Here is a 17746-nt window from a genome sequence, read left to right as displayed (position 1 = left end):
ATGTTTTGGTCATAGATTTTTTATTTTTTAATGGAATGTGTTTTTGAAGCCCTGAACACAGCTACTTTTCTATTTATTTCCTGAACCCTTAAGTTGGTTTACTGATTCTAATCTACATTTTTCTGTCATTTCCTTTCTCTATGTGGTTTTCTATCTCTTTCATTTTGTTGACATTATGTCAGCAAAGATCTTTAGATCTCTTCTTCAAAGTCTTTAAATCATCACACAACTCTCTGCCCCTTTCCCTTTTTCTAAAACTGCCTGGTTCCATTTTCTCCTTAACTCAGATACTAAAGATGTTTTCTTACTTCTCTTTTTCTACACTGAATAATGTCCTTGATGCTTTTTGTGTGTACTTTTTTTTCTTCTTATAGACTGTGGTCAATGGGTATCAAAATGTATTTTTGTGTCTTTTTCAAACATATGTGTTTTACTTTTATATCTTGGTTACTCATCTCTGGATTATGGCTTATATTTAGTAATAGGTTATTTTATCTTAGTATACCAACATGGATATGAATAGTTTATTTACAAAAAGTGTATGGTTAGACCAGGTGTGGTGGCTCACACTTGTAATCCCAGCACTTTGGGAGGCCAAGGTGGGTGGATCATTTGAGGTCAGGAGTTCAAGACCAGTCCGACCAACATGGTGAAACACCATTTCTACTAAAAATACAAAATGAGCCCAGAGTGGTGGTACACACCTGTAATCCCAGCTACCTGGGAGGTGGAGGCAGGAGAATCACTTGATTCCAGGAAGCAGAGGTTGCAGGGAGCTGAGATCACACCATTGCATTTCAGCCTGGACAAAAAGAGTGAAATTCCATCTCAAAAAGCAACAACAACAAAAACTGTATGGTTATAATTTCACTTTATCTGCCATATTTTCCATAACATTGTTCTTTGTATTATTTATCTAAGATCATAATTTCATATAGAATGCTTCCAAAGTATGCTCAGTTGAAACTGAAAGGATCATAGTTTATAGATTTGTTTCTTTGATATGCCATAGCACAATATCTGTTTAAACAATTATTAAATATTTACTCTTAAAAATACTTTATTTACTAATTCTGTGCACTTCTGCAGGTATAAGAAACTCCTGGAAATGTCAATAAATTTGTTAAGTGTGTTTGGAAATGAAGACTTCAGTTGTCATGGAGACTTAAAAACAGATCAACTGAAAATGGATATTCTGATTAAGAAGCTAAAACATAAGGTAATTTTTTTAAAAAAAATTATCTTAAGGATTTGATTACATGTGTGAGACGTGCAGGTTTGTTACATAGGTAAGCGTGTGCCATGATCGTTTGCTGCACCTATCAATCCATCACCTGGATGTTAAGCCCCACAGGAATTAGCTATTGATGTTGATGCTCTGCCTCCTGACTCCAATAGGCCCCAGTGTTTGTTGTTCCCCTCCCCAATTCTATGTGTTCTCACCATTCAGCTCCCACTTAGAAGAAAGAAAATGTAGTGTTTGGTTTTTTGTCCCTGGATTAGTTTCCTGATGATAACTGCTTTGAGTTCATCCACGTCCTTGCAAAGTGTTTGATCTCATTCATTTTTATGACTCCATGGTGTGTATATACCAGTTTTTCTTTATCCCATTTATCAGTGAGGGACATCTGGGTTGATTCAATGTCTTTGCTATTGAGAATAGTGCTGCAATGAACATACAAATGCATATATCTTTATAATAGAATGATTTATATTCCAATATACAATAATTTTAAATCAGTTTTGGGCTTTAAAATCATGTAATTTGGGAAAATATTAATAATGGAAAAACCCAAATTCTGCCAAAATATGTTGAGAAAATAGAGGGTAATTATATATTTTAATACTTTAAATGCATCAGGCTGTTAGTTAATCTTCCCCAGATCTGGGAATACCTAGAAGGGGAGAGACTGGGTTACATTAATGAGGGCCATTTCAATCTCTTGTCTCTGCAGCAGCCATTTCAAAATATGTCAAAAAAAATATTTGGGGTTAAATACTTTGATTTCCTTCAGCTTCTTCTCTCTGTGATGCTGTACCAGAATCAGGGTAGAAAGTAAGCCACATTATAAGTGTTAAAAATACCCATCTGATGAGATTTTATAGTTTGAAGTGTGTGATTCCCAGACCCTTTAGATAGAAATTGGGGCCAAAGAAAACAAGGTCTTATTCCTCAATGTAAATCTCTCAGTGCTTTAAAGAGTGAAAGAAAGATTTTTCATTTAATTTTACAGACTTCATACTAGTGAAAAGGATAGTTTTCAAAATATAAGTCTTGTTTCCATAAAAAGGACACACTGTTGTTTCTCTTATGTCTTGAACTCTGGCCAGTGATCGGAAACCAAGCAGTACCTGTCTCCAGATCACTGGTACCCAATTAATGTGTGGTGGAGGGGGTGGTGGGTAACGGGTTTATTGAGAAAGAATGAACCCACTATGCAATTCACTCATTTAAGATATACAAGTCACTGACTTTAGTATTTTCAGAGAGTTATGCAGTCATCATTACAATCAATTTTAGAACATTTTCATCACCCTAAAAGCAAACCCCACATCATTTAGCCATCTTCACTAGTTTTCCCTTCCTCCCTAAGCCTTAGGGAACCACCCACCTTCTTTGTATAGATTTGCCTATAAGACTCTGAAATATAAAACAAGTGATCTACTGTGACTGGCTTATTTCACTTAGCATAACTTTTCATGCTGCATCTGTGTTGTAGCAGGTATTGATGCGGGGTTTTCTCCTTAGTTCAGCTAAATCTGGATTCTTCTTTCACGACTAGGAAAAATTAAGCATGCAGACACATTGAAGGGTGAGGAGGACAGACTTTATTATGTGAAAAGGATATATCTCAGTAAAGAGAGGGGTCCTGCCAACAGATTTCCACCTCACAATTGAATGCCAGGAACACATGAGCTGAAGTGACCAGTCTCCTCCCCTGCATAAGGCATGAATTCCTGGTGGCTCTACCCCATCCCACCAGTGTATGTGGGCCTCTGGTCCACTGCTGGCATGTCCAGGCAAGACAAGTACGGGTCCCCTTCTCTGCACATAGCATCTGGTGTAAACACTTGTGGGGCTGGTTGGAGATTCTCCAGGGACCCTTCCATATCTGCCTAGGCATTTTGCTGTCTCCTCCTAAGATCAGGATCAGTGCTTAATTTCTTCTTATTGCCGAGTAATACTCCAGTGTATGGATGCATCAAACAGTTATTTATCCATTCACCAGGTGATGGACCTTTGGGCTCTTTCCCACCCAAAGGTGATGGACGTTTTGATTCTCTCCACTTTTGGACTCCTATTGATAATGTTGCTGTCTGTAGACATTTACATATGAGTTTTTGTGCTTGCATATCTTTCTGTTTTCCTGGAGTATATCTTTATGACTGGAAATTCTGAGTCATATGGTAACTTCATGCTTAACCTTTTGAGGAGCTGCCAATTTGTTTACCAAAGTGGTTGTGCCACTTTACATTCCCAGCAGCATGGGATAAGGGTTTGAATTTCTTTACATTTTTCCTAACACTTTCTCTTTTTTATTGAACAAAGATTTTTATCCTGTGGTGTGAAGTGATACCACATGTGGTTTTGATTTACATTTTCCTAATGACTCATTACATCTAGCATCTATCAATGTGCTCATTATCCATCTTTATATCTTCTTTGCAGATATATCTGTTCAGAATCTTTGCCCATTTTTTAAATTGAGTTATCTTGTTACTATGAATTGCAAAGTTTCTTTAAATATCCTATATATGTAAGTTGCTTAGCAGATATATGCTTTTCAAATACTTTCTTCTACTCAGTGTCTTGCCTTTTCACTTCTCGATACTGTCTTCTCAGACACAGCACTTTTCAATTTTGAAGTCCATTGAATCCGTTTTACCTTTGGAGTCATAGCTAAGAAAACACTGCCAAATGCAGTCACAAAGATTTATGCCAGGGTTTTCTTCTGAAAGTTTTATAGTTTCAGCTGTTACAGTTAGCAGTTCAATTGTGAGTTAATTTTTAAATAAGATATTTGGTCCAAATGTATTTATTTTTTGCATATGAATACCCAGTTGTCCCAACACCATTGGTTGAAAAGACTATTCTTTTCCCATTTTGTTCTTTTGTTATCCTTATGTAAAATCAACTGACTGTAAATGTGCAGGTTTATTTTGAGATTATAAACTCTTAGTTCATTTATCTATATTCTTAGGCCAAGGCCAAATTGAATTTACTGAGAAGTTTTTTCAATTATGTTGCCTATTACCAGTTGTCTTATGTCATAATAAAAATGAAATTTAGTGGAATATCTTTATCTTTACAGGTGTCTCACCATCCTTCCCTCAAACATTATCTTCCCATCAGGGGCCTTCTCTGTGCCTTGTGGTAACCTACCTGGCCCAAGACGCACCCGGGGTTCGAACCAGGGACGCCAGTTTCTTCAGGTACCAGTGCAGAGGATCATGGGAAGGCACTTTTGTCCATGGAGACCAGGAAAACTTCTTGGCAGCACGGGTTATTTTTTCCTGCCACATATGCCCAACCTCCCCTCACTCCAACCTTACTATCCCCTCAGGAGCCTCTGGCCCTCTTTGTGGTATCCCTAACAGGCCCGATAGGCACACTGGGTTCTAACCAGGGAACCCAGGGTGCCCAAAGAACAGTGCTATGGCTGATGGGAAGGCACTTTTGTCCCTGGGGAGCGCAGGAACACTCCTCGCTGGCATCCATTTTTTTCTTTTTCTGCCACAGGAGCCCCATACGCCCTCCTTCTAACCTCACCTTCCCCTCAGGGTCTTTCTGTCCTTTATGGAGTACCCCTGCAGGGCCCGAGACGTGCCCTGATTTCAAATCATGGATGCCACTTTCCCCAGGGGCCAGTGCAGGGCCTGTTATGAAGGCGCTGTTGTCCATGTGGGACTCAGGAATGCTTCTAAGCGGTGTGATTTTCTTTTATATTTTTCTGCCACAAGTGCACCAGCTCCCATTCCTCAATGCTTAACTTTCCCTCCGGTGCCTTCTTCCTTCTTTGAGGCACCCATAGTGTTACCGAGACACACCGTGGTTTTGAGCTGGTTTGGCCATGGTCTCCGGGGCCCAGTGCAGGGGCTGTCGGGAAGGCACTTCCTTCCTTGGGGGAAAAGGAATGCTTCTCGATCACCTGTTTTTATTTTTTGTTGTAATACCACAGGTAACCCAGCTCACAAACACACACTAACACACACACTCACTGACACCCATTCATACACACACACACATAAGCAGCCTCACTCACACACTCAAACTCACATTCACTCACACACACTTTCACTCACACACAGTCACACTCCCTCGTGAACACACATGCACACTCTCACACCCTTGCTCACACTCACATTCTCACCCACACACAATCCCACTCACACCCACACTTTCACTCACACTCATGCTCACGCACTCACACGAACACTCACACGAACACTCACAGTCGCACACTCACCCACTCTGTCACACTCAGACACTAACATTCAAGGTCACTCACACTCACACAAACTCACTTTCACTTATACACATACTCACACCTGCCCTCACACACACTTATTCACACACACGCACATTCACACACGCACTCACACTCACACTCACATTCTCACAAACTCAAACTCACACACACTCAACTCCACTCACACTCTCACACTTTCACACTCACCGTCTCACACACACACACACACTCTGACGCTCACATACTCACCCACACAGTCACACTCAGACACTAACACTCATGATCACTCACATTCTCTCACACAATCGCACACACACACACTTACATAAACTTACTGACACACACGGACATACAGTCATACCCACTTTAACTCTCACTCACTCATAGTTTATTTTTTCTCCATCAGGAGCTTCACCTTCCTTCCCTCAAACTTTATCTTCCCATCAGGGGCCTTCTCAGTGATTTGTGATATCCTATCTGGCCGGAGACACACCCTGGGGTCGAACCAGGGCCGCCAAGATCTTCAGGTACCAGCGCAGGGGCTCAAGGGACGGCACTTACATCCGTGGAGTCCCAGGAACACTTCTTGGCAGCACGTTTTATTTTTTCTGCCACTTATGCCCCACCACCCCTCTCTCCAACCTTACTATCCCCTCAGGAGCCTCCGACCCTCTTTGTGGTACTCCTAATGGGCCCGATAGGCACACTGGGTTCCAACCAGTGAACCCAGGGTGCCCACAGAACTGTTCTGTGTCTGATGGGAAGGCACTTTCGTCCCTTGGGAGCCCAGGAATGCTCCTCGCTGGCTTCCATTTTTTTCTTTTTCTGCCACAGGAGCCCCATGTGCCCTCCTTCTAACCTCACCTTCCCCTCAGGTTCTGTCAGTTTTGGAGTACCCCTGCAGGGACCAAGATGCACCCTGATTTCAAACCAGGGATGCCACGGTCCCAAGGGGACAGTGTAGGGTCTGATATGAAGGCACTGTTGTCTGGGACCCAGGAACGCTTCTAAGTGGTGCGATTTTCTTTTATTTTTTCAGCCACAAGTGCACCAGCTCCCCTTCCTCAAAACTTAACTTCCCCTCTGGTGAATTCTTACTTCTTTGGGGCACCCATAGTGTTACAGAGAAAAACCCTGGTTTTGAGCCAGTTAGGCCATGGTCCCCGGGGCCCAGTGCAAGGTCTTTTGGGAAGGCACTTTCTTCCGTGGGGGACAAGAAATGCTTCTCGATGGCCCTTTTTTATTTTTTGTTGTAATACTACAGGTCACCCAGCTCACAAACACACAATCACAGTCACTCACACACATTCAGACTCACACAGGCACCCTCACAGTAATACACACCTACACTCACACATTCACTCTCACACTTTCTCACACTCACACTCGCTCTCACACTCATTTTCACTTACACTCACTCTCCATCATGCACATTCACGCTGTCACACACACCCACGTGCACACTCACACACTCAAACTCACACTGTCCCTCACAGTCACTCACATTCTCATTCAGAAACTCACACTCACACTCTCACACTCAACCACACTCACTCTCACACTTTCACTCACACTCACCCTTAACACCCTGACTCACACGTGCACTCAGACTCACATTGTCACACTCACAGACACACTTATAGTTGGTCACACAGTCACAAACACAGTCTCACACAAACACACACACACTCTCACACAAACTCACACTCACAGTTTTCTTTTTCTCCAACAGGTGCCTCACCATCCCTCCCTCAAACCTTATATTCCAATCAGTGGCCTTCTCTGAGATTTATGGTACCCTATCTGGACTGAGATGCACCCTGGGTTCGAACCAGGGATACCAGAATCTTCAGGTAGCAGCGCAGGGGCTCATGGGAAGGCACTTTCTTCCGTGGGGGCAACAAATGCTTCTCGATGGCCCGTTTTTATATTTTGTTGTAATACCACAGGTAAGCCAGCTCTTACTCACACTCACACAATCACTCACACTCAGTCACTCACACTCACACACATACTCTCACGCAAGCACCCTCACACACAGTCATATACACTCACTCTCATTCACATTCACTCTCATTTACACTCACACACTCACTTTCACTCACACTGCCTCACACAAACTCATCCACACACACACACTCACACTTGCTCACACTCACATTCTTACACATTCAAGCCCACTCACACCCACACACTCACTCTCACCTTCACTCACAATCACCCTCTCACACTCATGCTGACTCACACACTCGAACACTCATACTCTCAAAGTCACTCACAGACACACGGTGACTCACACACACTCTCTCATTCTCACACTCACAAACGCACTCATTCACTTTCTCTTACACACACTCTCCCTCTTGCACACAAGCTCACATTCACACACACTCATGCACTCACACTCACAGTCACTCACATTCTCATGCACAATCTCACACTCATGCACAATCTCACATTCTCACACTCACCTCCACTCACACATACTCACATTTTCACTCACACACACTCACACGCACACTCGCACACTCACACTATCACACAGACTAACACGGTCACACTCTCACACACTTTCACTCACACACATTTACACACTCCCTCACACATACACTCACAAACCCACACGCACACTCACCCACACACTCGCTCACACTCAGACTCTCGCTCAAGTCACTCACCTTCTGACTTTCAAACACACACACACTCAACCCCACTCATACCCAGACACTCACACCTTCACTCACACCCTCACACACTCACACAGTCGCACACCCACTCACACTGTCACACTCATGGACACACCATCACACTCTCACTCTCCCTTATACACACTCTATCTCACAAACACACACACATTCACACACTCGCACTCTTGCTCACACATTTTCACTCACAAACACACTTAACCCCACTCATCCTCACACACTCACCCACACACTCACACTAGCACACTCAACACACTGTTGTACTCACAGACAACACGGTCACACACACACACAAACTCACACTCGCAAACACACACATTTTCACTTACACACACTTGTTCTCTCACTCTGCCTCATGCTCACACGCACTCACACACTCACACTCATACACACTCGCTCATAGTCACTCACATTCTCACAAATTCACACACTCAAGCCCACTCACACTCACACTTTCACACCCTCACACACACCCTCACATGCACACTCACACACTCACACTGTCTCACTCACAGACACTAACACTCATGGTCACTCACATTCACTCACACTCTCACACACACTCACACAAACTCACGAACCGGGTTGGCCACTGTACCTGGGGCCCACCGCAGGCACTGACGGAAGGCACTTTCTTCCATGGATGGCAAGGAATACTTCTCAGCCCTTTTTTTCTTTTTTTATTCCACAGGTAACCCACCTATCCACCCTCGAACCTTAACTTCCTCTCAGGGGCTTTGTCCTGCTTTTGGGTACCACTAGCATGTTTGAAACGCAGCCTGTGGTCGACCCAGGGATTCCAGTGTTCCTGGGGCACAGTTCTGGGGGCTGATGGGAAGGCACTTTCATCTGTGGGTGACCCAGAAGAGCTTCTCGGCGTTGCAATTATTTCTCTCTGCCACTGGTGCACCACCTCACCTCCCTCACTATTTATCTTCTCCTCAGGGGACATCTGCTCACTTTGGGGTACCCTTCGAGTTCTCAAGAATCTGCTCACTTTGGGATACCCTTCGAGTTCGTTGGAACCACGGACTGCAAGGTACCCGTGACCCAGCAAAGGGGCTGAAAGGAAGGCATTTTGGTCTGTGGCTAACCATGCCCCACTTCTCAGCTTGGCGTTTTTTTTTCACCAACAGATGCCTCACCATCCCTCCCTCAAACCTTATGTTCCTATCAGGGCTTTCTCTCTGATTTGTGGTAGCCATACCTGGACTGAGACTCACCCTGAGTTTGAACTAGGGTTGCCAAAGTCTCCAGATACCAGCGCAGGGGCTCATGGGAAGGCACTTCCATACGTGGAGACCCCGGAACACTTCTTGGTGGCATGGTTTTTTTTTTCTGCCTCATGTGTCCCACTTCCCCACACTCCCACCTTACTATCGCCACAGGAGGCTCCTGCCCTCTTTTTGGTACACCTAATGGGCCTGAAAGTCACCCTAAGTTCGAGCCAGGCACCACAGTGTACCCGTGGCCCAGCATTGGGTCTGATGGGAAGGCACTCTCATACCTGGGAAGCCCAGGAACGCTCCTTGCTGGCGTGTTTTTCTTTCTTTTTCTGCCACAGAACCCCATATGCCTACCTTCTAAGCTCACCTTTCCCTCAGGGTCTTTCTGTCCATTTCAGAGTACCCCTGGTGAGCCCGAGATGCACCCTGCTTTTGAACCATGGACGGCAGGCTTCCCAGGGCCCAGTGCACAGACTAAAGGAAGGAACTTTCCTCTGTGGTGGACCCAGGAACCCTTCTCTGTGGCGAGATTCTCTTTCTTTTCTTTCTGCCACTGGTGACCCACCTCTTCTCCCTCACTGTTTACCTTTCCCTCAGGGGAGTTTTACCCACTTTGGAGTACCCTTTGCGAACCCAAGATGCACCCTGTATTCGAACCAGGGATGCCAAAGTCCCTGGGAATCAGCACAGGGGCTGATGGGAAGGCAGTTTCTTTCCTGGGGGATGCAAGAACGCTTCTCAACAGTGTGTTTTTGGACTTCTTGCCACACAGCTGAACTGCATAACCTTCCTCAAACCTTACCTTTCCCTCAGGATGCTTCTGTCCCCTTTGGGGTACCTCTACTGGTACCGAGAAACACCCTGAGTTTGAACCAGGTATGCCAGTGTCCCTGGGGCCTAACGCAGGGCCTTACTGGAAGGTAATGTTTTCCGTGTAGGACCCAGGAATGCTTCTCAGTGGTGCGTTGTTTTTTCCTTATTTGTTGCCACCAGTGACACAGCTCCCCTCGCTCAAAAGTTGCGATCCCCTCTGGTGCCTTGTGCCTGCTTTGGGGTACCCGAAGTCAGCCCAGAACACACCCTGGGTTCAAACTGGGAAGGCCATGGTCCCCAGGGCCCACCAGAGGCGCTGATGGGAATGCACTTTCTTCCATGCAGTCAATAAACTCTTTTCAGCGGAGCGTTTTTTTTTTTTTTATTCCACAGGTCACCCACCTCCCTGCCCTCAACCTGACCTTCCCCTCAGGGGCTTTCGTCCCTCTTTTGGGTATCAATAGCATGTCCGAAACACTCCCTGCGTCGAATCAGGGTCTCCAGTGTTCTCAGGGCCCAGTGCCGGGGCTGATGGTAAGGCACTTTCATCCGTGGGGGACCCAGGATAGCTTCTCTGGGTCGTGATTACTTTTCTCTACCACTGGTACACCTCCTCACCTCCCTCACTATTTTCCTTTCCCTCAGGGGACTTATGCTCACTTTGAGGTAAGCTTCGCATTCCCACGATTCACCCTACGTTTAAACCCGGGTCTGTAGGGTCACCAAGGCCCAGCAGAGGGGCTGATGGGAAGGCATTTGGTCCATGGCGACCCATGCCCCTATTCTCGAGGTTGCAATTTTTTTTCTGCAACTGGCGCCTCACCATACCACTCTCCAACCTTATCTTCCAAGCAGGGGGTCTTCTCTCTGATTCGTGGTACCACTGTCTGGACCGAGACAGAGCCTGCGTTCAAACCAGGTATGCCAAGCTCTCCAGGTACAGTGCAGGGACTCACGGGAAGGCACATTCAACTGTGGAAACCCAGGAACACTTCTTGGCGGCATGTTTGTTTTATTCTGCAACATGTGCCCAACTACCCTCGCTCTAACTTTACTACCCTCGCTCCAATCCTCTTTGGAGAGAGGGTAGTTGGTACATGTTGCAGAATAAAAAAACGGACGGAGGCTCCCCTCAGGAGCCTCCAGCTCACTTTGTGGTACCCTTAATGGGCCTGAAAGGCACCCTAAGTTTGAACCACGGACCCTGGGCTTCCCTCTGCCCAGCGATGGGGCTGATCAGAAGGCACTTTCATCCCTGGGGAGCTCAGGGTCACTTCCCGTCTGCAAATTTTATTTTTCTTTTTCTGCCACAAGAGCCCCATAGGCCCTCCTAAACTCAGCTTCCCTTCTGGGTCTCTGTCCGTTTTGGAGTACACCTCTAGGGCCTGTAACACACCCTGATTTTGAACCATGGATGCCAGGGTCCCCGGGAAATGATCCACGGACTGATGATAAGGCACTTTCACCTGCGGTGGACTCAGGAATGCTTCTCAGTTGCGCTATTTTCTTTCTTTTTTTTCTTCCACCAGTGCCTCAACTCCCCTCCCTGACAGTTTACCTTTCCCTCAGGGGCCTTTTGCCAACTTTGGGGTACCCCTAACGAACCCAAGATGCACCCTGTATTTGAGCCAGGGATGCCAGAGTCCCCAGTTCACAGCACAGGGGCTTATTTAAGGCACTTTCACATGTGGGGGACACAGGCCCCATATCTCGGAGCATTTTTTTTCCTTTCTCTCAGTTGCCTCATCTCCCGGCACCTTACCTTCCACTCAGGGGCCTTCTGCCAGGGTTGTAGTACACCTAGTGTGCATGAGAAACAACCAGGATCTGAACCAGGGACATAAGGGTCAACAGGTAGTACAGGGGCTGATGGGAAGACACATTCGTCCAGAGATGACCCAGGAATGCTTCTTGGTAGTTCGTTTTTTATCTTTTCTGCCACAGGTGCCCCAACTTTCCACCCTCAAACCTTAATTTCCCCTCGGGGTCCTAATACCCTTCTTGTTTTACCACTACCGGGCCCAAGACGCACCCTGGTCTGGAAACAGGGAAGCCAGGTCCTTGGGACCAAGCACAGTGGCTGATGGGAAGGCAGTTTCTTCCCTGGGGGATGCAGGAACGCTTCTCGCCAGTGTTTTTTTGGTTTTCTCCCCATGCAGCTGACACACATCTCCTCCCTCAAACCTTACCTTCCCCTCAGGGTTCTTCTGTCCACTTTGGGGTACCACTAGTTTGTCAGAGACTCACCCTGGGTTTGAAGCACTTACGTGAGGGTCCCTGGGGTCTAGCACAGGGCCTTATGGGAAGGTAATGTTTTCCGTGTAGGACCCAGGAACGCTTCTCAGCGGTGCGTTGTTTTTTTCTTATTTGGTGCCACCACTGCCCCGGCTCCCCATGCTCAAAAGTTCCGATCCCCTATGGTGCCTTGTGCCTGCTTTGGAGTACCCCAAGTCGGCCTGAGACGCACTTGCCACTTCTGCTCGCTTTGTGGTACCCTTCGCGTTCCTGTGATTCACCCTACATTTGAACCCGGGTCCGCAGGGTCACTGAGGCCCAGCACAGGGGCTGATGGGAAGACATTTTGGTCCCCTATTCTCGAGGTTGCGATTTTTTTTTCTCCAACTGGTGCCTCACCATACCACATTCAAACCTTATCTTCCAAGCAGGGGTCTTCTCTCTGATTTGTGGTACCCCTATCTGGACCGAGATGCACCCTGGGTTCGAACCAGATATGGCAGGCTCTCCAGGTACCAGCGCAGGGACTCACGGGAAGGCACATTCAACTGTGGAAACCCAAGAACTCTTCCCGGCAGTGGTTTTTTTTTTTTTTTTTCCCCACAACAAGTGCCCAACTCCCCTCACTGCAGCCTTACTATTCCCTCAGGGACCTCCAGCGCACTTTGTGGCACTCCTAAAAGACCTGAAAGGCACCCTGGGTACAAACCAGGGACCCTGGGGTACCCACTGCCCAGCGATGGGGCTGATGTGAAGGCACTTGCGCCCCTGGGGAGCTCAGGAACGCTTCTCTCCTGCACGTCTTTTTTTTTGTTTTTTTTTTTTTTCTGCCACAGGAGCCCCATATGCCCTCCTAAACTCACCTTCCCCTCAGGGTCTTTCTGTCCGTTTTGGAGTACCCCTAGTGGGCCCGTGAAGCACCCTGATTTTGAATCATGGACGCCAGGGTCCCCATGGAGTGGCCCACGGACTGATGAGAAGGCACTTCGCCTGTGGTGGACTCAGGAACCCTTCTCAATTTTGCGATTTTCATTCTTGTTTTTCTGCCACTGGTGCCCCACCTCCCCTCCTTGACAGTTTACCTTTCCCTCAGGGACCTTTTGCCCACGGTGGTGTACTCCTTATGAACCCAAGACACACCCTATAATCGAACCAGGGATGCCAGAATTCCCCGGGACACAGCGCAGGGGCTGATTGTAAGACACTTTCATATGTGGGGAACACAGGCTGTGCTTCACAGTGGCGTTTTTTTCTCTCTCCCTCAGTTGCCTCATCTCCCTGCATCTTACCTTCCATTCAGGGACCTTCTGTCGGGGTTGTGGTACACTGAGTGGGCAAGAGAAACCACCAGGATCCGAACCAGGGACATAAGGGTCACCGGGTAGCAGCGCAGGGGCTGATGGGAAGACACATTCATCAGGGAATGACCCAGGAACTCTTCTCGGTAGTGCATTTTTTACCTTTTCTGCCAAAGGTACCCAAACTCCCCTCACTCAAACCTTACTTTCCCATCTGAGGCCTTATGCCCTCTTTGTTGTACCAGTACCGGGACTGAGATGCCACCTGGTCTGGAAACAGGGACGCCAGGGTCCCTGGGGCCGAGCGCATAGCCTTCTGGGATGGCACTGTTTTCCATGCAGGACCCAGGAACGCTTCTCAGTGGTGCATTGCTTTTTTCTTTTTTGGTGCCACTAGTTCCCCAGCTCCCCTCTCTTGAAAGTTATCATACCCTCAGCAGCCTTTTGCTTGCTTTGGGGTACCCCAAGTCAGCCCAAGACGCACCCTGAGTTCGAACCGGGAAGGCCACGGTACCTGGGGCCCACAGCAGGCGCTGACAGAAGGCACTTACTTCCGTGGGTATCAAGGAATGCTTCTCGTTGGCACGTTTTTCTTTTTTTATTCCATAGGTAACCCACCTCCCTGCCCTCAAACCTTACTTTCCCCTCAGGGGCCTTTTCCTGCTTTTCGGTACCACTAGTGGGTCGGAAACGTAGCCTGCGTTCGAACCAGTGATTCCAGTGTTCCCGGGGCAGAGGTCCAGGTCTGATGGGAAGGCACTTTCGTCCAAGGGTGACCCAGAATAGGTTCTCGGCCTCGCGATTATTTTTCTCTGCCACTGGTGCACCACCTCATCTCCCTCACTATTTACCTTCTCCTCAGGGGACTTCTGCTAGCTTTAGGGTACCCATTGTGTTCATGAGAGGCCACCTTCATTCAAACCAGGGACTGCAAGGTACCCGCGGCCCAGCGCAGGGGCTGACAGGAAGATATTTTGGTCCATGGTGACCCATGCCCCACTTACCAGCTTTGTGTTTTTTGTTTGTTTTTTCTCCAACAGGTGCCTCACCGTCCCTCCCTCAAACCTTACCTTCCAATCAGGAGCTTTCTCTCCAAATTGTGGTAGCTGCACCTGGTCCCAGACTCACACTGGGTTCGAACCAGGGATGCCAGCGTTTCCAGGTACCAGCGCAGGAGCTCATGGAAGGCACTTCCATACGTGGAGACCCAAGAACGCTTCTTGGTGGCTCTTTTTTTTTTCTTCCTCATATGCCCCACTTCCCCACACTCCAACCTTACTATCCCCCCAGGAGCCTCCTGCCCTCTTTGTGGTACACCTAACAGGCCTGAAAGACACCCTAAGATCAACCCAGGCATCCCTGTGTATCCGTGGTCCAGCACTGGGGCTGATGGGAAGGTACTTTCTTACCTGGGGAGCACAGAAACGCTGCTCGCTGGCACGTTTTTCCTTCTTTGTCTGCCACAGGAGCCCCAATATGTCTTCCTTCTAACCACACCTTCCCCTCAGGGTCTTTCTGACGTTTTGGAGTAGCCCTAGTGGGCCCGATATGCACCCTGCTTTCAAACCATGGACACCAGGCTTCCCGGGGCCCAGCACGCAGACTGATTGGAAGGCACTTTCATCCGTGGTGTACCAAAGAACGCTTCTCTGTGGCGCAATTTTCTTTCTTTTCTTTCTGCCACTGGTGACCCACCTCTCCTCCCTCACTGTTTACCTTTTCATCAGGTGACTTTTGCCCACTTTGGGGTTCTCCTAGTGAACCCAAGATGCACCCTGTATTGGAGCCAGGGATGCCAGAGTCCCCAGTTCACAGCATAGGGGCTGATATAAGGCACTTTCCTATGTGGGGGATACAATTCCCCCTTTTCAGTGGTGCATTTTTCTCTCTCTCCCTCAGTTGCCTCTTCTCCCTGCACCTTACCTTCCATGCAAGGGCCTTCTGCCAGGGTTGCAGTACATCTAGTAGGCACGAGAAACATACAGGATCCGAACTAGGGACATAATGGTCACCGGGTAGCAGTGCAGGGGCTGATGGGAAGGCACATTCATCTGGGGATGACGCACGAACACTTCTCGGTACTGCCTTTCTTTTCTTTTCTGCTACAGTGTCCCAACTCCCCTCCCCTCAAACCTGACTTTCCCCTCAGGGGCCTTATATCCTCTTTGTTGTACCACTGTCGGGCCCAAGACACACCCTGGTCTGGAAACAGGGATGCCAGGTCCCTGGGACCCAGCACAGGGGCTGATGGCAAGGCAGTTTCTTCCCTGGGGGACGCAGGAACACTTCTCGTGAGTGTGTTTTTGGTTATTTTCCCACACAGCTGAACCACATCCCGGCCCTCAAACCTTACCTTCTCCTCAGGGTTTTCTGTCCTCATTGGGGTACTACTAGTGGGCCCGAGACGCACCTTGGGTTTGAACCAGTTACACCAGGGTCCCTGGGTCCTAGCGCAGGGCGTTATGGGAAGGTAAAGTTTTCCGTGTAGGACCCAGGAATGCTTCTCAGCGGTATGTTGTTTTTCTCTTATTTGGTGCCACCACTGCCCCAGCTCCGCTTGCTCAAATGTTACGATCCCCTCTGGTGTCTCGTGCCTGCTTTGGGGTAACTCAAGTCTGCCCGAGATGCACCCTGGGTTCAAACTGGGAAGGCCCCGGTCCCAGGGGCCCACCAGAGGCGCTGACGAGAAGGTACTTACTTCCGTGGGGAAAATACTCTTTTCAGCGGAGCTTTTATTATTATTATTATTCCACAGGTAACCCACCACCCCGCCCTCAACCTGACTTTCCCCTTAGGCCTTTGTCCGTCTTTTGGGTATCAATAGCATGTCCCAAATGCTCCCTGCATTCAAACTAGGGTCTCCAGTGTTCCCGGGGCCCAGCGCCGGGGCGGATGGGAAGGCACTTTCGTCCGTGGGGGACCCAGGATAGCTACTCGGGGTTGCGATTATTTTTCTCTACCACTGGTGCACCACCTCACCTCCCTCACTATTTACCTTCCCCTCAGGGGAGTCCTGTTCGCTAGAGGGTACCCTTTGCCTTCCGGTGATTCACCCTCCATCTGAGCTTGAGTCCGTAGGGTCACCGTGGCCCAGCGCAGGGGCTGATGGGACAGCATTTTGGTCCATGGCGACCCATGCCCCTATTCTCGAGGTCACAATTTTTCTTTCTCAAACTGGCGCCTCACCATACCTCCCTCAAACCTTATCTTCCAAGCAGGGGTCTTCTCTCTGATTTGTGGCACCCCTATCTGGACAGAGACACACCCTGACTTAAAAGCAGGTATGCCAGACTCTCCAGTTACCAGTGCAGGGGCTCGTGGGAAGGCAGTTTTGTCCATGGGGGACCCAGGAACGCTGCTTGCTGGGGTGTTTTTGGTTTTTTTCTGACACTGGTGTCCCACATTCTCTCCCTGAAAACTTACCTTCCCCTCAAGGGTCTTCTGTCTGCTTTGGGGTAACACCAGTGGGACTGAGACACACCCTGGGTTTGAAGTAGGGACACCAGGGTCCCTGAGTCCTAGCGCAGGGCCCTATGGGAAGGCACTGTTTTCCTTGTGGGATCCCAGGATGCTTCTCAGTGGTGCGTTGTTTTTTCTTATTGGGTGCACCAGTGCCCAGTCCCCACTCCCTCAAAAGTTACCATCCCCTCAGGTGCCATCTGCCTGCTTTGGGATACCACAAGTCATCCCGAGACACACCCTGGGTTCAAACTGGGAAGGCCACTGTCATTGAGACCCACCGCAGGCGGTGATGGAAAGGCTTTCTTCTGTGGGGGACAAGGAACACTTCTCGGTGGTGCTTTTTAAATTATTCCACAGGTAACCCACCTCCCTGCCCTCGAAACTTCCCTTCCCTTCAGGGGCCTTAAGTCCACTTTCAGGTATCTCTAAGGGTCCGAAACGCAGCCTGCCTTTGAACCAGGGACTCCAGTGTTTCCAGGGCCCAGCACAGGGGCTGATTGGAAGGCATTTTAGTTCGTGGCTGCCCATGCCCCGCT

At 48.3% G+C, this 17746-nt stretch overlaps 1 protein-coding gene across 14 annotated transcripts in view; it reads left to right on the top strand.

The window, feature by feature from the left end:
• LOC105466281 (uncharacterized) overlaps window positions 1–16838 on the top strand; it is an 81542-nt gene extending 64704 nt beyond the window's left edge. For 2 of the 14 annotated variants that reach the window (XR_011613664.1, XR_011613665.1), the window contains 4 exons: window positions 1090–1219; window positions 4314–4434; window positions 5919–5998; window positions 7204–7248. Coding sequence is in view for 3 of the 14 variants with exons in the window: in XM_071079782.1 (XP_070935883.1) it covers window positions 1090–1219; window positions 4355–4434; window positions 7204–7711 (718 nt within the window). In the remaining 11 variants the exon portion in view is untranslated. Of the gene's footprint in view, window positions 1–1089; window positions 1220–4313; window positions 4435–5877; window positions 5999–7203; window positions 10952–11067; window positions 11135–13543; window positions 13895–14788 lie in introns of those variants that run through there. The other 12 variants (XR_011613659.1, XR_011613657.1, XR_011613658.1 and 9 more) reach the window with 12 other exon arrangements.
• Window positions 16839–17746: the final 908 nt, after the last annotated feature.

This window comes from Macaca nemestrina, chromosome 15 (genome assembly GCF_043159975.1).
Source record: "Macaca nemestrina isolate mMacNem1 chromosome 15, mMacNem.hap1, whole genome shotgun sequence".
NCBI classification, from domain to species: domain Eukaryota; kingdom Metazoa; phylum Chordata; class Mammalia; order Primates; family Cercopithecidae; genus Macaca; species Macaca nemestrina.
This window is presented reverse-complemented; position numbering and strand designations above follow the sequence as displayed.